The following is a 23203-nucleotide window of genomic DNA, read 5'->3' as shown; positions in this document are numbered from 1 at the left end:
TGCATTACATAACTAAAGAATATACACATTTCCTTTTCTGGAACTTCAAAGACTAGATATTTTTACTATTTTTTTTTATTATTACAACAGGCTTCACAGAATTTCCTAAAATGTAAGCTGCTTGAGGGCAGAGACTCTTTGGATTTTGTCCTTAAACCCCTAGCACCTAGTACAGTGTCTAACACAGTGCCTAACATGCAGATATTTAATAAATCCTTGTTGACTGACAGAGATTAAGTTCATTTCTAAAGGAAACTAGAAAATGGAAGAGTTAAGAGTTGCTTTAGTAGGTTTTCAAATAGGCAGGACCTGGAATAAATAATAAATTGGTGAGTATTACTCATTGGATCCCAAATAAGATTTTATTTTTAGAACTGAAAACTACATATTATTGTATTTATACTAACTAAAACTCTCCTTAATAATATTGTTTAAACTTGCAGTTTACATAGTTATAGAGATAATCAGATTGAATCGCCGACAGATCTCAACTTAAAAAAAAGAGTAGTAGTAGGTCAGAACTGAGAAAAAACAAAGCCTCTCTGGTCAAGTTTAATGGTGTAAGCTAAATTTTTTATCTACTTGATAAATAAGCTCCCCCCCCACAGTTGCCAAGCGTATTCCAAATCTTTATTAAACATCATGCAAATCTGATGTTTTGTACCACCAGCTATGAATTTTAATAAGCATGCTATTGCTTCTGGTGCCACCAAGATTTTAAAAAATGTATTTTGTTTATTTTTAAATGGAAATATCTAATTGTTCAGTTTTGGAGATTATGAGCAGTGTGTGCAATGGCCAGAGAGAGAAGGGTAGCACAGAACACTAAACAAATTCCTTCTTTGTAGTTCCATTTTCATCGTATAGAGGGCAAAATAAATTGGAAACTCTGCTGGCATGTATTATAACATGTTACTTCAGTTAAGGACATTAGTTGTTACTGGCAAATCATTAAAAAAGGAGAGTTTTTGGAGAAGTAAGAAGGGTAACAAAAAGGTAAGAAGAAAGGAAGGAAGACATATGAAAATTCCATTAAAGACAACGACAAAATCTGGAAAAATCCAGAGACCTGAGCAAGGTCCAGTTCACGATAGTGATACTTTGTCGAGTGCCTCTGACATCCTTGTGAGGAAGTCAGACCTCATTTTGATCCCATTTTCTTTTTATTCTGAGAGATTTCATCTCTATTGAAATTTTATTGGCCATTACAGTGATGATTTTTAGTAAATAGGCTGGTTTCTGTACAAAGCCTTAACAAAAAAACAAAAAAAACCCCATAGCTAGGCCAAACAGTTTTCCCTGGGCAGGCCCTTCACCACGGTCATTTCCATTGTATTCTATAGCCATCATTCAGGAGTCTATTCAAGAAAATTGAGTTTTGGTGTGATATAGACCTGGTCTAAGTGTGACTTCACTTCACTGGGTCCATTTTATTTTTACGCATTGAATCACTTCACATCAGTGATGAAAGATCTCAGAATTCTGAGTAAATCAGTGGGTAATTATGACTTCAACAGATTGATAATGGTGAATATCTTCCACCACTTGGCAGAGAGCTGCTGGAATAAGGGTGTAGAACCAGACATGCATCTTCAGAAAAGGCCACTATCTTGATTTGGTTTGGTTCCATGCTACATAATTTTAAAAAAGGAAAATATCTCTTGAGAGGAGGAGGAGAAGAAGGCAAGTTGATGGGCAGCAATGGATATGAAAAGGCAAAAAAGGGCATCAATAAAATATTTTAAAAACTGTACAAAGGGAATTGAGGGGAGATGCAGAAAAAATCAAGAAAGTAATATGTTACTACTTTGTTTAGGTTCACATGTCTTTAAAAAATAATATACTGAATGTAGTAAAAGTTCACAGTTTATTGTATAGTCCTTTTCCCTGTCTCTCATATCATTTGTAATTATGGAATTTACAACAATAATGATTTTTTTTTAAACAAGCAACTCTGATATGACTTACCGGAATTCCAGGGGTGCCTGGGGAACCTGGAGGTCCTTGGTAGCCAGGGATTCCTGGAGAGCCTTTGTTTCCTGGGGGTCCCATGGGACCTATGATCCCCTTCACTCCTGGAAGGCCTGGTTTTCCTCTTTCACCCTGTGGACCTCTGTCTCCTGGTATTCCTTGATCTCCCTATCACAGAAAATTATCATTTCTTAGGACACGACATTCATTTTAATAGGTAGCAAGGCTGGAAAGCATCAAACTATACTTATTTTTCCATGGTCTATAATGCTTACTGTTTCATGTTGTTGTTCCATATAATTCTTAGGCCCAAGTTGTCATTGAAGCAATAAGATAAATTGATGTAGAGGATTTTGTCCCATGAATTTTCTGCCAGTCTATGAAAAGGCTAATCTATCAAATTTTAGGGCACTCAGTCTCTCTTGAATTCATTCATTTGACCTATTTTTTCCTGCTTTGTCTTATTTTGCTTTCCATTTGAAACTCTTGCTTTTTAGACTTGTGGTTTATTGTGCTTGTATTTCAAATATATTGTACATTTTTATGCGTGTGTGTGTGTGTAGATAGATGTACCCTGAACACATACATCTGCTTTAGGTTGTATACAAGCCCAGTCACTTGGGAAAGGGAAGCATTAAAAAAAGCCAACATAAAATGATAGAAGTCATTTCTATCTGTCCTTAGATAGCTAAGAGTGAAGTGCCTTCCCAAAAAGCATAAATGAAGGACCCATGAGATATTTTCTCAAGATGGTCATTCATTAGATGATACGAGTCGGTAGAAGTTAGAAAGTTATTACTTTGCTATATCTGAATTTGTTGTAAATTTCCTCTAATGCTTGTTTTATACCAAGGTTGCCTTGCCATTCATAAATATTGAAGAGTTTTATTCTTTTGGTTAGGAACAATATGGAAAATGTAAAAACCTCCATTTCCCGTGTATTTCTTTAAATAAAAAAAACAAACAATTATTAGGATGTCCCAAGGGCTAAAAAGCCTGTTATAGAGAAGCATACTAGTAAGTTAGGAAACTGTCTGTTCAGTTATAACATGGTGAATATGATGATAGGTATCATTAATACCTCACCTGAGGGACTATAAATGAAGCTGCCTGCCCAGCCATACTTAGCATTATAGTACAAGAGCACAGTTAACAACTGACATACTGAGACTTATTATGCTAGAAGCTATCTTTCTACTCTAGTAGAAGACTTAAGGAAGGAGTGGTCCCTAATGCATCACAAACTCAGGAAGTATATTTCTATTATTAATAGGGCACAATCTTTTTAATTCAAAATGGTGGTCTACAATGAATCATGTTGGTTAGACAGAGAACGTGATTTTCTATTTATTAACAGGGCAGGACCTTACTGATTCAAAACTTGGAAAGGGGAATACCATTTCCATTGACGTTTGTAGCTGATAGACCATGGAATATAGAGGATAAGACTTTGTTTCATCCTCAGGGGTTGAGCTAAGAAATAAGACCTGTATTCTGCTATATAATGACTTTACCAGAACTAGCTGTCTCTATGATGCTGATCATTTCAGTTTTTTCTTGAGTTTGCTCCCTTCACTTATGGATGGCCAGGAGAGCTGTAGTCCCTTGAGTCTTCTCCTGCTCTCCTTTTTTCTCCTCATGTGGAACAAGTGAGCAGAGATTTTTTTGGGGTTTTGTTCTCTCCACCTTGTTTCTTTCTTTTGGGAGGCTGGAGTGGCAGGGAGGTTGTTTTCTCCTTAATTTCTCTGTGGGCAGTCAAGTATAGAAGGATACTCTTCTGGAAGGTGTAACAGTAATCAAAAATCTTTTTCTTTATTTTTTTTAGCTAGAAACTGGGAAGTCCACATGGTGATGCATCAAGATAGGCCCAATCTGGCCCATAAAAGATTTTCTATGGCCATTATCCTTTCAGAAATAATTACTTCCCTTACAATATTATTAATCTTTGCTCTTTTTTTGGTTTTTTATGTTTTTTGGTCCTGATCTGTCATTTCAAGTTGCGTGGGAGAACTCCTGATATAGAAACTCCATTTACAGATGCAAATCACCTATTCATCTATACTTTATAGTCTTAGGGAGTGGTCTGAATCAATGAAATATTAAGTGCATCTTAAAGGAATAACGATGAGGATGATGATGTCAAAAATGACAATGATGGTGATGGTGATGATGATGATGATATCTGACTTTTGGATAGCGCCATAAAGTTTGCAAAGTCCTGCACATAACTGTTCTTTTGACTCTCATAACTCCATATAGTCAGTACTACAGGTGGCATTTATTTTTGTTTTAAACAAATGAGGAAGCTGAGGGTCAGAGAGGTTGTGACCTTCTCATGATTGTACAACTAGGAAATGTTAGAAACATGAACCCAGGTCTCCCTGGCTTCAAGTTCTGGATGCTATCCACTATGCCATACTGAAGGAAAACATGCATTTACCGCATTTTGAAAGGACAACACACTACACAAATGGAAAGTTGGGAGATGGCTGGAAGACTTCAGGAACAGAGGGCAGTTCAATTTAGCTGAATTATGGAGTATATAAACCAGAAAGATGAACAGGAGTTAGACTCTGGACAGTCTTAAGGAATTTGCAATTTGTCCTTTAAGCAACCAGAAGTCACGGAAAGTACCTTACCATGAAAGTTATGTGGTCAGTTGTGTACCAGCAAGATTCTTTTGTAAGCAATAAGAATGATGAATTAGAAAGGGGAGAGATGTGAATCAGAGAACCTAGTTCAGAGGCTATTAAAATAGACTGAAGGAAAGGTAAGGAGCATCTGAACTAGGGTCTTGATAAGGGGAAGGGGAAAGGAGACAGATGTGAAAGATATCATGAAGGTCAAATCAATAGAATTCAGCGATTAGTTGTATGTAAAAGATATAGGAGTATCAAAGATGACTCCAAGGTTTTGAGCCTAGGGGCCTGGGAGCATGAGGGTGCTATCCACAGAAATTACTCTCAGAAGGTGCACATTTTGGGAAGAAGACAACGAATACAGTTTTGAAGTTGAGTTTGGGCCTGTACTGAGTCACTCAGATGATGATGTCCAGCAGATAGGTAGAAACACAGTACTGGACTTGCGGAGAGAACTCAGTTGAAAATAGAATTGTACTTGGTTCATAACACTACTCTTTCTAAAATTATAGTTTACTTGAAAGTGGAGGCTTGGACTCAGGCATCATGAACATAAGACTTGGTTCTGAGACTTAAAAGCTCTGAGATTATGAATAAATCATTGAACATTTCTGAACCTTTTTCTTTTCTATAAAATGGGGCTCATAATACTTGTGCTATATACTTCACAGAGTAGTGAAGCAGGAACTTTCTAAAGCTTATATCACTATGTAAATGCGAAGTATTTCTTCTTTATCCTCATGTTGATGTTCAATCCCTAGTTTTCCCTCTTCTTCCAAGGTTATCATTCTTTTACTGGATTTACTCTCTTCTCAGCCCAGTCTTGACCATCTTTTGGTGTCGTATCTAGGATCAGTCAATTCTTTCCAATACTTTCTCTTCTAAACATCGATCCCTTATCTCCTTGACTCTACACTATTCTTTCCCTATTTATTCTCAACCTTGAGCAACTCCTACCATCTACCTTCTCTGTTCCTATTTCTACTTCATGCCAGGCATTTCTTGGGGGGAAAATCCTAAAATTGCTAACTAGGAGCATTATGAATTTATGCTATATAACTTTAACTAGTATGGAAAAAGATGGGCCTTTGCTTTAGGAAGAAGTTTGGGATGATTTTTTAATTGTCTTTGTAAGTTTTATTTGTAAATGTTAACTTTGTAAATTTGACTGATAGAAGGATGGCTCCCCATACAGGGAGGTTTGAATAAGGGATGGGTATAGTGGAGAAAATAGAGTTCCATTTGGACATGTTGAGTTTGAGATACCTATGGACCATTCTTTTCTAGGAGAATGGGTACAAGGATCGCCCTTGGATTGTCCATCTGCTATCCCTTTCTCTTGCAGCAGGACCAATCCACTTATTTATTGCTCATAAATTTTCTTGGAGGTATGTCTTAGAGAAATTCTTTCATGTAAGCCATAACTGGAAATGTGTTGCAGTTCAATTGCAGCCAAGATATATTTCTCCATTGCTCTTTGGGTTACCCACAACTTTGAGGTAATTTAGTTCAAATGAAATGAGGAAACAGGTTAAATAAGTTGCCCAAGTTCATGCAGGTAGTAAAGAGCAGAACCAGCAATGGGGACAGGTCCCCTGACTCCAAATTCATCACTCTTTTTACTGTACTACACCCAAAGAGAGGAAGACAACAAGTTCTTGGAGGAAAAGTTATTATAGTAAATAGTAAATATTCATAATTGTACTTACTATGTGTTGGACTATGTGCTAAGTGCTTTACAATTAATATCTCATTTGAACCTCACAACAACCCTGGGAGGTAAGTGTTATTTTTATCCCCATTTTACAGATGAGGAAATTGAGGCAAACAGAGGTTAAGTGACTTTCCCAGGGTCATATAGCTAGTAAGTGTTTTAGATCAGATTTGAACTCGAGGCTTCCTGCTCTAGGTCCAGCATTTTATCCATTGTGCTAACTACCTGCCTCTGAAGAAAAAAAAACCCAGAGAAATTTTGGTAATCACTGACTAATATGCCAACTTTCCAGGTTCCACAAAATCTGTATTAGAATAATCTATGTATATATAACAGAAATCCCTGGTGACAGTGAGAAAATATAATAGGCCTTTTTTGCATATGTTCTATATTTACATCTTTACAACAACATATATCATTGGAATGTATAGAGAATATAATATAATAGCATACTTCTGATTCACTAGTGCTGAAGGTCACCAAGAACTCTCCTTTAACCAAATGTCTCCTCTAAACATGCTAAAATTGTACAACATTCCATAAAAAGTATAGCTGAATCAACTATGATGACTCTCATTAAACTTGAATGAGGCATAAAACAGGAAGGCAGATAATTGGCAATGATATTTTTCTCTGTCCTGTAGTTCAGCAGAGTCTAAATACAAGAGAGATCCCTTATAAATAATGAAGTCTTCCAGATACTCCCAATTATGAATGAATGCTGACTGTATTATGTCCTGTTATACTTCAGAGGCTACTAGATGACATAGATAATCACTCCAAAGAATATGGCCTCACTATCCACATATCCACCAAGTACATGAAGAATGCATTTTGCCCAGACGATGATATTCAGTTGAATGTTCAGCCCATGAAATTGGTTATGTGTACTTTAGACAGATGTTGGTATGTAAACTTTAGTCAGATACTTCAGATTTTACAATGTACTGAACCCAGAAGTGAACAGGAAAAGAGTGCATTAGAATGCCCTTTGAAAGTTGCAAAATGATTTTGAAGACTCTTAAGTTTCTCCATAAATAAAGGCTCACATTTTTAATATCAACAGTCTTCCTTTGATGTAACATGGCTACACATCATGGAGTGCTTTGGTTTTTATAGAATTAAAATTGTAGGTAATCTCGGGAGCAGCATAGAAATACATGGTGGGTATGAATAAGCTACAGCATATGACAAAAGGATTTTATAGCAAAAGTAGGGTAAAAACATTAAGAGATATATTAGCTGAAGGTGAGGGGCCAGCTACTTTGCAAGAGCAGGGGATAAAAGACGGATAGCTCGTGTACTCAATTTGTAGCTAGGCATTGTCAAGACATCTAGAGCAAGACCACTAGCATGTTAAATGACCTTCCTGTGAAGGATCTGCAGAAGGACATGAATAAGACTTGGACAAGATAAGATGATAATGTATTGGTGGCTATCTGTACCATTGGAGAATGTGTCCACACTGATAAAATTATAGATCCATTGAAACATGGAAACATTCGATCATTTGGTATCCTCTCGCTAGTTTCATTTAAAATGCTTTTGAGATGATGTGGTTGGGTTTTGTTTCATTCCAAGCCTTCTGTAAACTTGTCTTTGCTCCTACTGCTTATTATCTGTTTCATAAGGTAACACTAAACTTAAATTTATGCCATGTTTTTCTGGTTTTTATTTTACAAATGAATTTGCACGGTACTCTGGAATTGCTTTTGGCTACATGTTTTACCACTTGTCAAAAAGAACAACTATCTGGCATTTTCTGGATTTTTCTGCCTTCTCATTGTGGTGAATCCTTTAGGTTAGCAAATGGTCTCCTCATCTTTATCCTTTCTTCTAATCTAATTCCTTATGGGCAGATACTCTTTTTGCTCAGCATAGTTTCTGGCATTTTAAAAAATAATATATTTAATAAATATATTTCCCAAAACCTTGGGATAAAATTTACTATAGTAAATAGTTAATATTTATAATTGCACTTACCATATGTCAGGCTATGTACTAAGCACTTTACAATTAATATCTCATTTGATCCCCACAACAACTCTGAGAGGTATTATCCCCACTTTATAGATGAGGGAACTGAGGCATACAGAGGTTAAGTGACTTTCTCAGGGTCATATAACTAGTAAGTGTTTGAGATCAGATTTGAATTAAAATCTTCCCAGTTCCAGGTCTAGCATTTTATCCACGGTGCCAACTACCTGCCTCTGAAGAAAAAAAGGCAAGGAAATATTGGTAATTACTGACTAATATGCCAACCTTCCAGTCTCCACAAAATCTTTGTTAGAATAATCTAATCATTTTAATACATACCTGTTGACCAATTGGGTGACTAATCTAGCTTTTATTGTAATTAATAATTAGTGGATAGTTTGATTGCACACAACCAGCTTATGTGATTCCAATATTAGTAATCAGTCATTTTGTATATGACGGTGGATGCCATTTTCATTTTTTTGTCAAGTTATTCATAGTTTTCCATATCTAGAACCTTCTGATTCTCTTCGAAAATATGTTGCTTTTTATAAATAGGTGTGAAACTTCAGAGTACTTTACAAATGAAGCACCTAGGTGTTGTGACAGAGCCATTTGGGCCAGTTGATAAGGGGATACACAAGTCTTTGACTTCTTATTTTTCAAATTGGAGATGGATTTTCCAACATACATTTTGCCTTTTCCACTCATCTTTGTTTTGGAGTTTCTGAGTGTCAACATTTATTTTGAATTTATTTGGAGGATTTTGTCAAGTTCTTCATAGAATTTCTTTCTTTTTATTATCTATAACAGATGCTGATGCACTAAAAATGGTCTTTTTGCTTATACTTGTTGTAAGCCTTATAATAAGAGATGATCAAATGTTCCTGGAATGATGTTTCTTGTTACCTTTGTACATATCAGGTTAGAGGAGCTAAAGCATTTATTAAGTTTTACCATGGCAGCTAGATGGCACAGTGGACAGAATGTTGGGTCTGGAGTCAGGAAGGCCTGAATTGAAATCTAGCCTCACATACTTGCTAGCTGTGTGACCTTGAGGAAGTCACTTAACCTCTCTTAAGCCTCAGTTTCCCCAACTTTAAAATGGGGATAGGAAAAGCACCTACCTCTTAAGGTTGCTGTTAGAATCAAATGAGATAATATTTGTAAAACACTTAGCGCAGTGCCTGACACATAGTAGGTACTACATAAATGCTTAAATTTTTATTATTGAAGATTATTATGTCAGCTTGTCATTGGACAAAGATCTCATATTTGGAGAATCTACTGTTAAGGTTTATGGATGATTTGATTTTTCTCCTTACTATCACTTAGGAAGTCACATGGATTTCAAAATTTTATGTTGCTTTGTTTCTTGGCTGCCATGGGCAAATAATTCTTCACGTAATGGCCAACATAATGGTTATGAACCATACTCAATTGGGTATACTCAGACAGCAGATTCAGCCTGTCACTTGAGACCACATTGGGACCAGCATGAGCTCACACTTTACTGATAAGGTGCCACCTTCATGACATTGTGAGACATTGGAGTAAGACTTTGTGGAAGCAGGGTTCTCTTAAAATAATCCCTTTTCCTTGACCCTGACATTTTTTTCAAACTCATCATCTATCTGTTGTTTTTCATTGTCAAACTGCTAGAAAGAAGAGTCTATACTTGCTTTCTCCACTTTCTCACTAGTCACTCATTCCTTAACCTTCTGTAATATGGCTTCCCTCCCCAGCATGTACTGGAACAATTTTCCCCAAGGTCATCAAGGGACACCATACTGCCAAACTTGACATATTTTTCTCCTTTTTCTCAATTTTTCATATCACCACAACATTTAAAAGTTGATCATCACTGATTTTCCTCCTTGATAGTCTCTCTTGATCCCCTTAATACCTCTCTTCTATTATCTTCTATGATTCAACATTCTTTCTACCTCTCTAATCACCTATTTTTTGGTCTCCTTTGCTGGTTACTTAGCCTCCTCTCATCCCTCCAAGTCATTTCCTTGTCTGATGGTTTGTCACTTTCTACATTGTTTACCTTAGTCAACTCATATACTCATATGGATTCAATAATCGTATCTATGAAGATGAACCCCAAGTGTCTAAGACTTTAGGCTGCAGATGAGTTAAGATCTGTATTATTGGAAGGAGTTTCACAAACTGAATTTTTTTCACTAATGAAATCACTGATGTAGATGCAAATTAAAGCCCCCCCCCCCCCACAATTTCAGATTAATCTTGGATTCTTTTCTCTCCCATAATCCTTAATATATATTAGTTGGTCAGTTCTCTCATTTCTGATTTCACAGGTTTCCTGATATCCATCCCCTCCTTTCTCTTTCCATGGCAACTACCCTTCTCTTTTCTCATTTAGAGAATATATCCATTTAATTGGTCTTCCTGACTCCAGTTTATCCCTTTTACCATCAATCCATCCTTTACATTACTGCCCAAATGCTCTTGCAAATGCATGGCTCTGATTACATCATTCCTCTAATGAAAAAAAACTGTTGTAGTTTCCCTGTGCCTGCCAATAAAATATAAACTTTGATGCAAGCACTCAAAAGGTCTCCAAATTTGGTTCCCACCCATCTTTCTATCCTTATTTTACACCATTTTCCTTCATGCATTCTGTATTCCGGCCATGTTAGAATATTCACTGTCCCCTATTCTTATCCATCCTTCTCTTCTTGTCTTCTCTAGTTTCTCTGCTTATGCTTATATTGTTACCCCTACCACAAAAGGATTCTCCAAATCTTTATTGAAGCCCCTCTTTCTCTTCACGGTCATGGTCAAATTCAGGCACTATACCCTATTATTTCCCTCACCTCATCTTGAGGTGAGATTTCATTCCTTAAATCATCCAGAGCACTTTGCCCGGAGCTCGCCATTGCCCTTACCACTTCTACCTGTTCTTACTTATTTATGAATATGCCTTTTCCCCAACTACTTTCCATTAGATTAGCAACTGCTCTTGAAAGCAGAGGTGCATTATATCCATCCTTGTACACCTAGCACCTCGAATAGAGTAAGCACCCATTTAATGCTTGATGAATTTAAATCACCATCACATGAAGCTACGAAGCTATGGGAGGGTGGTAGATGTAGTGAGAGGCTCTTGCTGGGAATGGAGGTGAAAGCTAAACAGTTATAAATGCACTCTCATGACATAAGCACTGTGGCTGAGACATCTATTGCTGGCAGGCACGAAACACTGGCAATGAAGCTTATTGAAGTAGGGTGTCCTGCATGCCTCTCAGTAAGTCATTTGCCTTGGGGTCCTGTTCTCTCCCTATATCCTCATTCACCTTAAATTATATGGTTTTCAGGACAAGTAACTATACTTTTATACCCATTCTGTAATAATGCATCAATGATGAGCCCAGTTATAGCAGATCAACTCAAATGATGATAATAGTTACATACATACCCGTTCTCCTTTGGGTCCTCTGTCTCCAGGCTTGCCCACTGGGCCCTGAAAAAAAGTCATAATTGAGACATATATTTACCAAGATCTTTCATATGACCATCTGACTAGTCTAAACAGTATTAGGGCTTGTGCAGGTGACAATAAATCTTATTTTAAATGTAGTTGTCATACCTGAGGACCTGGTGATCCATCTTTTCCATTTATACCCTGTAAAAAGAGAAAAATCATCGTTACCTGTGTACAGGGAAAGGAAAAGAAAGCATAGGGAGGAAAATGTTTCAGTTGGTGAGTTGCACGTAAGGGAACTGATCTGTGACCTTGTCTGCTAGATCCTAGATCATACTGATGAGGCAGTATGGTATAGTGGAGAGGGACCTGGCCTTGGAGACAAGAGACCAGGGTTCAAATTCACTTGCTAGGGGTGTAACTTTGAACAATCTCCTTCACCTCTTTGAACTCAGTTTCCTCATCTGTGAAAAGGGGACAATAATAAAAATTATACCTCACAGGTTGGTTGTAAGCACGAAATGTCATAATCTATGTCAAATGCTTTGTAAACTATATATACATATATATTATATATCCACACAATATACATATATGTGTATATGTATAATTAAAATGTTAGCTATTCTTATTACTTGCTAGTTATAGATCCCAGTGCATAAGATTCCCTGTAAAATCTGGATGCTCCCAGGTAGTTGCTATGGTAGATTTTCATGGTAATATGAGTCAAAGCACAACTATCCTCTAATATATTCCTGTGCCAAGTAACTCTCATTAAATATCTTCAATTGAAACTTGAAACAAGTTTCACTGTATGGTTGGAATAAATTCCTAGCATGAAATAACCTGCCAATCAAAAGATAGCTTCATGTCTCTCAGTAGGCACATGGTGAAGGAAGCAGGAGAGAACCCTTAATCATTGTCATTGAGAGTACTAAATAAGTGCTTTTTTATTAGAAATTGTGAAGTCTCCTGAACTTTGCAGGACTATTCCTGAGGTGATAATAAAGCAGAGCCCTACTAGTAGATTTATGAGATTGGGAGGACTATTGTCTAGAAGATGTGAGAAGTAAAAGCACTTGGGGTCAAGTCAAATACCTAGAGTCCTAACTGCAGATGTGTTTTTGAGATTTGATTTGAAGAAGGAGAGATCAAGGTAAGGAAAATGATTTCTTAGCCAGCAGGCAATTGCATGGACATGCTCCTCTGAAAAGCCTAAGAGACCCGAATTGTGCCAGGATGGATTCTGTGAGGATGGAAGTGCAGACAACTGTGTGTTTTCACTGCTGTAAATTACACTCAAATCTGTCACGGTTGATAAGCCAACCAAAGTCTCCCAACCTCTCAGAAACATCCTGGGAATGATGGTGAGTATTTTAAATAAGAACATGTTACTTGAAGTATAAGGTTCACAGAATTTATTACATCAGAAACACAGGCAAAGAAGATAAAGCTGATTAAGGAGAGGATGTGAAAGGAGCCAACTCTGTCACTTGGAGAAAGGAAGATAAATCTAGCGTAAAAATTTAATTCAGTGTTTTCAGGAATACTACAGGACATAAAAGATCATGTTAGCCCTCCTTGTCTTTTGTAGCTCACTGAAGATAATCTGCATACTGTCTTCCTTTTTTCCTGCAAACATTTATTAAATGCCTACTATTTGTAAAACATCATGTTAAAAACTACTCCTGGAACACTCTGTCTTAACTTATAGGGCAGTTTTGCTTTGGGTTGTTTTTCTATTGATGGGGATGGATTTGCACAGACTGATTCACATTATCTTGCCCAATTTCCTCTGAGAACTATTGGCATTCATTCTCTAGATGTCTGACAGGAGTGAAGGTTTACTCTGTGGTTCTGAAACAGAGCAAAAGTAAGTGGCCACAGGGGGACTGAATTTATAGCCTTTGGTTATTAGTTTGGGCTCTACAACTGAGCTAACTAGCTTAAGTCTGGCTAAAGTTCTTCTCAGTTCTGACATTCTATGGTGTTATGAGTTGATGATTCCTAAAGGCTTAGCTTTTCTGTGCCTCAGTTTCCTTGTTTGTAAAGTGAGGGGGTTGGTCTCAAAGGCTTCAAAGATCACTTTCAGTTCTAGTCAGTAAATCAATCACCAAGTATTTATTAAGCACTTATTATGTGCCAGGCACTGGGCTAGGGCTGCTGTGGCAAAGAGAGACAAAAACAGTTCCTGCTCTCAAGGAGATTATATTCTAATGGAATGCAATATGTAACATGTAATAACATGTAAGTAACTAAGTATACATAAGCTATGTATAAGTAGATGGAAAGTAATTTGAGAAGGAAAAATACTAGTAGCTGAGAGGACAGGGAACCTTGCAGATTACTGTATATGAATGTAGTAGAATACTATTGTACTATAAGAAACAAAAGATGTGATAATTTTAGAGAAGACTGAGAAGACTTGTATGAACTGATACAGAGTGAAGTGAACAAAACTAGGAGAACACGTTATAGTATAACAATAGCAAACAATAGCAATGCAGATCTGAAAAGACTTAAGAACTCTGATCAATGCAACCACTTGAGTTGAGTCTTAAAGGAAGCCAGGTAAATGAAGAATACAGGTGAAGAGACAGCACATTCCAGGCATGATGAACAGCCAGTGCAAAGGCACAGAAAAGGGTGATGGAACGTTGTGTTTTAGGTCTGTGTAAGTAGGTTATTTTGTCTGGACCATAGACTGAATGAAGGGGAGTGAAGTTTACGGATGTTGGAAAGATAGGAAGGGGACTGGGTATGCGGTTCTAATCATATGAAATTATTTTTTCCTCCACCTTTTTCTCCTTCCAACTCTCATTTCCAATAGGAAGATATTATAATTTTCTTCTTAAAGAAAATATTTGCCTTAGTAGAGATGTTTGTTATGTCATCTTGATGCTATATGTTAGTATATATCCCAAGATACAAAAGAAGCTATACATGATGAACTAGTGATTTACACAGAAAAACAGTGCAATAATAATAATAATAATTCTTACTTATACACTGCTTTAAGATTTTCAAAGCACTTTACACATGTCATTTCATTTGATTCAAAAACTGAAGTTGGGAGAAGGATATTGATTGCCTAAGGTCACATAGCTGGCCTATAAGGTAGGATTCAAATGCAGGTCTTCCTGGCTCTGAGCCTAACACACTTTCTACCATCAAGCTTAGGTTGTCTAGTAATAATAAAAAAAGGAAGTAGAACAATAAAAAAAAATTGACATTTAAGCTTTTTGCGTAAGATCCAAATGGGATGTGTATCAGGCTCCCATCTACCTATGTTTGATGATGTGGCAAAATATTCCCCACCAAAACTGTTAAGAGTGTCTGAGAATTAGGGAAGAATCACTAATTCCTTTGCACATTTTGATAAAACTGAACCCATTCCAACACCACTTCTGGCAACAAAGTCAATAATTCATGATGAATGGACTTACTCAAGGCTGAATCAGCAAATGAAAAGTTCTCTTTGCTGAATCTGGAATAATTTTCTTGGTGGTTTTCTTACTCAATCTTAATTCTCCTAAGAACAACATCACTTTTCTGAGCCTAATGGCAATTGGTAAACAAAACAAAAAACGAACAAATCAAAATGTAAAACTTACTGGTTTTCCTGCAGGTCCTTCAGGCCCAGGGAAGCCAATATCTCCAACAGGTCCTCTTTCACCCTTAAAGGCACACACACACAGAGGCATATGCATATGTATAGGAATAATTGTTGACTTCAAAACATATATATTGGAAAGACTTCAGATGCTAAAGAGGCACTCACTGGTTCTCCTGGCAGACCTGGTGGTCCTGGGGCTCCTGACTTTCCCTGGGAAAGGAATTAAAGAGAAATATTATATTCATTATGACAGAGACTCTCCTCATTGTGTCTTGAAGGAGGACATTTACCTATGAGATTGCCATCTGACTATTTCAGGAAGCTAGGTTGTACATCTGGGTAGAGTGTTGGAACTGGAGTGCGGAAGGCAGGTTCAAATCAGAACTCAGACACTTCCTAGCTATGTGACCCTGGGCAAGTTATTTAATTTATCTGAGCCTTTGTTTCCTCATCTACAAAATAGAGATCATAATATCACCTAATTCCCATGGTTATTATGAGAATAAAATGAGATGACATTTAAAAAGGGCTTTGCAGACCTTAAAGTACCATATCCATGTTAGCTATCAATGCCAGCTATGGGGCTCTGTTTAAAAGGCAATCTGACTGAATTTTATATTTGCATATTAGAACTCATCCTTCTAAAAGGATATTGTCCTCCTTCAAAATACTCATTTGTTCATGTTTTCAGTTGGGGTTTTCTTGGCCAAGATGCTAGGGTAGTTTTCCATTTCCTTTTCTAGATCATTTTACAGATGAAGAAACTGAGGCAAATGAGATTGAGAGTCTGAGATCAGAGTTGAACTCAGGAAGATGAGTTCCTGAGTCATAGTCCTAGTGCTCTACAAACTATGGCACCACCTAGCTGTCCTCAAGGTAGTCACCTTAGAAGCAATTCCAATGAATCTACCATTTGCTCCAAGCCTGTTTAGAATTCTCTTGGAAGTGCCTTTGGAGCCCATTCAGATCTTATGAATATACTTAATGCCTCTTTGGGGAGGGGGGGAGTTGATTATATTCACTCTTATTAAGAGTCAACTTAGGAGAATAATAAGCTGTGTAAGTATGTTTTTGGCCAAAGGGGAAACACAATGAGGCTGCCTTTCTTGTATGATTTATACACTTGCTTTTATGGCACTTCCAAAAAAGGATTTCCAAAATCGTACTGATCAATGGTAGTGTGGTTGGATGAAGGTCACACAGCCCTGCAGGTGTCTCCTCTGAAGTAGAATTTCTATTTGATGTATACATACTAATGAATGGTAAGTTCTATTAAATAAATAAATGGCAAGAGGGTAGGAGGTATAGACTGTTATTCTTTGGAGGTTCTTTAGTCACAGTGTCTCACACTGAATACTCTCTCTCTCTCTCTGTATATATATACATGTATATGTGTGTGTGTTTAATTGAGTTGATATGTTTATTAAGAAAATCAACCTCATCATGTTATCACAGTGTGTCTATCTATTTCTAATCTTTTATTTTAGTTGTACCAGAACTGTGATTTCACTGGTATAAAGTATTCCCAACAAGCAATCTCCCTGTAACAAGGCAAAGCAGTACCTCCTTTGCAACTTACAGGGTTGATATAGAGTTACCTAGAACACTGAGAGGTTAAGTGACTTGTCCAAGGTATTCAAAATGGCTTGGAACTAAGTCTTTTTGATTTTAAGACCAGTCCTTTCTCCACTATCTCATGCTCCCTCCCTTGCCTGAGTATAAAACAATTTAAACAAGTATTGTGACCCAGCAAGTTCCACAATGAATTTAAAGGATAAATTTTGATCCTCTTGATATCTTAAGGGGTGCTCCATGGAGTAACAGAGAATGGGAATGGCTCTGGTCCTACCCAGGAGACTGCCATCTTTCTCTCTGCATCTGTACAGCTGCCTGAAGTGCTATGTTCACAATGACTCCTCTGTGAAGTTATCAGGAACCTACTCTGCAGGGGCACCTAGCAAAAGGATAAATGGCCCTTTATTCGTGAAGCGTGACCACAAAATTTTAATTAGAGCAACCTGAATGAAGACTGGAATGATCTCCAGGGTTCTGCTAAATGATTCCAACCTTTTGTGCCATACTTTCTATTCATTTGAGGAGACCTTGAATAGATTAAAATATCTGACACCAATGGGCAACAAAAATGATTGAGAGGATTGAAGGACTAATTTATGAGGAAACATTAACAGTAATGAAGCTCAGGTAATAAAACTGAGCTAAGTGAAACCTAAGGCAGTTTATGGCTTTCTGCAAGCAACTTCAAGTGCATGAACAACGGGGCCACAAGACATGGTTTTTATAACTAGGGACTGTGAGATAAAATAAAGAAGAGAAAAGCCTAATTTGCATTTGTAAATTACACTTGTATACTTATACATTGCTTATCATCAGTAGCCTTTTAGAGCTTTGGAAGTTCAATTGAATGAACACGGAAAAGAGAGCATATTAATGTACAAACTAGAAAATGAAGGAAAGAAAAGAAAAAAGATAAAGAATGGAGAGCCATATTGTGGTGATAATGGGGGATCCTATAAACCCCAAGGTGACCAGAAATGATATAGAACCCTAATGGAAAGGAGGACAAAGTGTGGGCATCAGTGTTGGAGTAATAAACACAGAAGCATCCTTTTTAGTGAAATGACTATGGTTGGGAAGTACTTTTGACTGAAAACCAGTTTTCTTTGGAAAATGGGGGAATCTTTATTGAATGAAGAACTTGAAAATACATTGAAGGGGATAATTTTACAATGGAAGAGGGAAAATGGTGCCATTATGTTCTGGAAACCAAATTGGTAGGATAATTTTTTTTTGTTCTTAAACATCCTCATTAGTTATCTTGCCAAAAGTTTACAAGTTTACCAATGAGCTATAGTTTACAATGATTTCACCCCCTCTGTAAAATAAAATGAACTCACCGGTATCCCTGCTGTTCCAGGTGACCCTGCTGGACCTCGATCTCCCTGACCGGAGGAGATAAAAAAAGATTATTTCTTTCAGCAACTTCTTTGTAGAACCTCAAAAATCAAATGATGATGAGGGTGGGGGAGAAATGTTATAGTTGTGTATGAAATTACTAGTTAAAATAATCTACATCTTGTTAAAGCAGAATAAATGGTATCTGGGCGTGCAGCATATATGGAAAAATAATTAACATGCATAATCAGAGATGAGACTCAACAGTGGCTTGTGTCTTAGAGCTAGGAAAATTATGGTGTTTAAGCACTTCTTCTGGAACATATGAGCTTTTCAATCCTAGACAAGTCATTTAATCTCTTAGTGCCCCAGATAACTCTTGAACACTATAAGCTGTGGATGAGTTACCTATAGGCATCCGTGGACAATGTTTAGATCCAGCTCTAAACAACAAAGACACAATTAAAACCAACCAAGTCTTTCCTTTTTCCTTAAAGAAACAAAAACATTGGCTCTAGAGAAACTAAAAATTCAAGTGATTATTGTTTGAACACTTAAAAATGAAAAACTAAACATATTGTGGCTAAGTTGAGGCTATTAGAAATGTAGTGACTAAGAGCGATGTAGGTAATGCTAAAAAGCATTAAAACAGTGGCTATGTTATTTTTTAATATACTTAAAAAAGACTGTCATTAGTCAGAAGATTGAACATCTTAAGCATCCACCAGTACCTGTGCAGAAGCTTATCTTTCCGCATGGAGGGTGGAAATGAAAATATCAACAATTAAAGATGTTCTAGCTATATGCATTTTTGCAGTTGGAAAACTTAGCGTGTATTGTTCTTAACAGTACAGCGATTCAACTGTTCTCCTGAGAGTCATTTGAAAATGAGGTAATCCACTATCCTAGGTAACTTTTACTGTCAGCAGCTGACTATACTAAAAAAGAAATGCTGGTGAACATAAGTAGGATGATAGGCTTTTTAGAGCTCAAAGAAATGTTAGAGCTCCCTGAATCCAACCCTCTAATTTTAAGTATGAGGAAACTGAGGCCCACAATAGTTAAATATGTTGCTCAAAGCCCATAGTTACTTAGTAGTTGATCTGGGGCTAGAGCACACATCTCCTGACTCCTGCTCCAATGATTTTTCCATTATACCACTGGGTTTGCCCAAAGTATGGCAAGTTCATAAGTGAAGGAAGAAACATGGAATGGATGGAAAATGGGGAACTGGTTGCTTTCATGAACTCATGTTTATATACCACTTTTTGGATTCACAGGAATATAGTATTGACTAAGAGGCATCCTATAGTATATTAAATATACTAGTAATTAATCATAGACAGTTAGGTGGCACAGTTGATAGAGAGGTGTGTGTTCATCCTTCGTTGCCAAAGAAAACCATGCCATCAGAGAAGTAATGACATGACTTGCTCTTGACTTTGTTTTGAGTGAGAGAGGGCTGTGCACATCACCAGCCTCATTTCTCCTCCAGAACCATCTGAAACCAATGGCCAGATATTCATCAGGATGACTGGAGATGACCCAGGATGAGGCAGTTGGGGTTAAATGACTTGCCCAAGGTCACACAGCTAGTGAGTGTCAAGTGTCTGAGGTGAGATACAGGACTCTTTTGAGATCCTGTAATTGGAATGAGTACACTTTAAATCCTTTAAAAATAGAGAGGTAGACCTGGAATTGGAAGACCTGAATTCAAGTTCTGCTACAAACCAGCTGTGTGACTCTAGATAAGACATTAATTTCACTCAACCTCAGTTTACTCATTTGTAAAATGAGGATAGTAATAATACTGACTTCTCTGGGTTGTTTTGAGGATAAAATGTTGTAATATTTGTAAAGTACTTTGCAAACCGTAAAGTGCTATATAAATGCCATTTTCATGGTTATTATGTAGACCTTTTTTAAAGAAAGCATAGCCCTTCTCTAGGAGGGGCAAATATTGGATCTATCTTTTAAATATTACACTTTGAGCAACTGGTTTTAAGTAACTAAGAGTAGAAAATGCTGTTTCCAAGTTAATTGGCAATAATGGAAAAATAATTAAGACACTTTTACAATTTAGTGAGAGTTTATGCTTCTAGCCTTCTAAAGTACACATAGAGATCAGTGTTTATGGACTTATGTCATGTATATATATTTATATATGTGTGTATATATATACACATACATATGCACACACACATATGTTGTTTCTGGAGAAGAAATCTGATTTCCGCAGGAAGGCCTACATCACTCTTGGTTATTTTATTTGTACAAATCTGGGAAATAGTAAATAAACATGAGCTCATGAAAGCAGCCACATTTCTTCCACCCTTTTGTTTCATCATTAACATGTGTGGATATATACACTTATATATACTATATATGTATATATATAGTATATATCTGGATATATATAGTCACATATATGTATACACATATGCCTTTGGAACTTAACATGTGTGGATATATACATTTATATATATAGTACATATCTGGATACATATAGTCACATATATGTATACACATATGCCTTAGGAACCCTGGTTTAAACAGCCTCTCCTGTAGACACTTAAGACATTGCCACGGATTCTGTTCCCTCTCCCTTAGAAACAGTAATAAAATCAGATTCTTTAGCTGATGCTGTTTAAACTGGAGTTCCATATATATACATAAATATGGCATGTATATGTGTAAATATATAACATATTTGCATGTATATTATATATATTAGAAGCCCACAAAGTTTCTATATATATCTAAGAGGGATAACTCCCATATATGTAAATACATAATATATTTGCATATATACTATATATTTTAGAAGCCCACAAAGTTTCTATATATACCTGAGGGATAACGCCTATCAATAAGAGTTTTTAACTATTATTTTTCTACTTTTATTATCGTTCATTCATTTCAGTCAAGTCTGACTCTGTGACCCCATTTGGGGTTTTCTTGGCAAAGATACTGGAGTAGTTTGCTATTTCCTTCTCCAGTTCAATTTACAGATGAGGAAACTGGGGCAAGGAGGGTTAGATGAGTGGCCAGGGCCAAACAACTAAGTGTCTGAGGCTGAATTTGAAATCACAAAGAGGAGTCTTCTTGACTCCAGGCCTGGTACACTGTCCACTGCACCACCTACCTGCCCTATTTTTCTATTATTGTCCATTAATTTGGAAGTAGAAGTTTCCATTTTTCTACTTGATAATATATGACTTGGAACTCAGAGTACACTATTTCAAAGATACATTCAGTTATGCGCTTCTCTGAGAAAAGAATTTTGCTTTCTACAGGAAGACCTACATCATACATGTAAATGTACATGTACATCATGATCATCATGATCATCATCACGGTTAGCTCTGATATAGCACTTTGACATTAGAAAGGACTTTACAAAGATTATATTTTATCTTCACAATAAGCCTAGGAGTTAGGAGCTATTACTATCCTTGTTTTATAGTTGAGGAAACTGAGGCCAACAGAAGTTGTGACTTTCCCAGGGCCACACAGCTAGTAGGTGTCTGAGAATGGATTTCAGCTCAGTTCTTCTTGTCTCCAGATCCTATTCTCTATCCACTGTGACACCTAGCTGTATATGTATATGGACATGCAATGCATATATACACATGTATATATGCATATACACATGTATACATATATGTATATCATGGGATAAGGCTAGGGTCTAAGCCTGCAATTTTCTTAGTCAAAGGAACTCCCAGATAAGAAAACTCCCTCTTCCAATGTAAGTCAGCACCTTATCTTCAACATGTAGTCTTAGAGAATTGCCTAGTGCACTGAGAGGTTAATTAACTTCCCCAGAGTCACATAGTTTGGTATGTGTCAAAGGCATGTTTTGAACTCAGGTCTTCCTAGCTTCAATAACCATGATGCTATGGGTTCTTAACGTTTTCTATGTCATGAATCACTTTGTCAATCTGATAAACTTTAAGAATCCCTTCTCAGATCAATGTTTTTAGGTGCACAAAATAAAAGATAAGGTTACAAAGGAAAATAAAGAAATAATTATAAAATAATTTAAATATGTATACTGGCCCTAAGTTAAGAATTCCTAAATTATGCCATGTTGCCTTTGCACTCTCTCTCTATAATATACATATATACATATACACATATATAGGATGACAACATAAATAAAGATTTCTTTCTACATATTTACCTATGTATCTTTCTCTCTCTTTCTCTTTATGTATATTCATATTTGAGGTCATATTTCCTGACAGGTTTATCTAACTCCACACAAAATCTACAACTGCAGATAAAAACAACCATCTGTCAGTGACATTGTTGTCCTTTTAAATTAAGGGGTTTCCCTTGGAAATAAATACAATAGAACATTTCTCTTAATGAAAACATCATGACAGGCTGACAAACAGCAGTACAATATTCTAATTCGGGTGCTTTATGACCGTCTTACCTTTACACCTGGAAATCCTTCTAGTCCTGGGAGCCCCATAGGTCCAGGTTCTCCCTAGGGAAAAAAACAGAAGTAGAAAACAAAGAGCAATTGGGATAAAAGTGTTTTTAACATGGTTCATTCAACAGCATCTTAACTAAAATCCAACTTCAACACAGGACATGATGTGATCCTGAGATCTTGAAGCAGTTCTGGTGGGTTTGATTAAGATAGAAAGACTGAGCTTTGAGCAGAGGCCTAGAAATGTGATACATGTCTGAAGGGTATTCTAGTTAAGGATGGAGAGACTCATCACCAGGTTGGCCACAGGTATTGTTTTGGTCAGATCAACTCTTAAAGACTATTTACTCAATTAAAGAGGGATAGGGAGCTACGTTGATGGAGGAAGAAATTACAGGTACTTAAAGTACTGAAGCAGCAATAACAAGGTGCACCTTTGCAAAGAAAACTCAAGTGCTGACTGGAAATATAGACAAGG

The 23203-nt window shown here is 36.7% G+C and overlaps 1 protein-coding gene across 1 annotated transcript in view; it reads right to left on the bottom strand.

The window, feature by feature from the left end:
- The window catches only part of COL19A1 (collagen type XIX alpha 1 chain), a 408633-nt gene that overhangs the window by 24826 nt on the left and 360604 nt on the right, over positions 1-23203 (bottom strand). The window contains exons 42-48 of the mRNA XM_072642569.1: positions 22726-22779; positions 18284-18328; positions 15534-15578; positions 15367-15429; positions 11918-11953; positions 11747-11791; positions 1969-2139 (exon numbers count right to left, since the gene is read on the bottom strand). Of these exons, the coding sequence (XP_072498670.1) occupies positions 1969-2139; positions 11747-11791; positions 11918-11953; positions 15367-15429; positions 15534-15578; positions 18284-18328; positions 22726-22779 (459 nt within the window). The remainder of the gene's footprint in view (positions 1-1968; positions 2140-11746; positions 11792-11917; positions 11954-15366; positions 15430-15533; positions 15579-18283; positions 18329-22725; positions 22780-23203) is intronic.

Source organism: Notamacropus eugenii, chromosome 2 (genome assembly GCF_028372415.1).
Source record: "Notamacropus eugenii isolate mMacEug1 chromosome 2, mMacEug1.pri_v2, whole genome shotgun sequence".
In the NCBI taxonomy this organism is placed as follows: domain Eukaryota; kingdom Metazoa; phylum Chordata; class Mammalia; order Diprotodontia; family Macropodidae; genus Notamacropus; species Notamacropus eugenii.
This window is presented reverse-complemented; position numbering and strand designations above follow the sequence as displayed.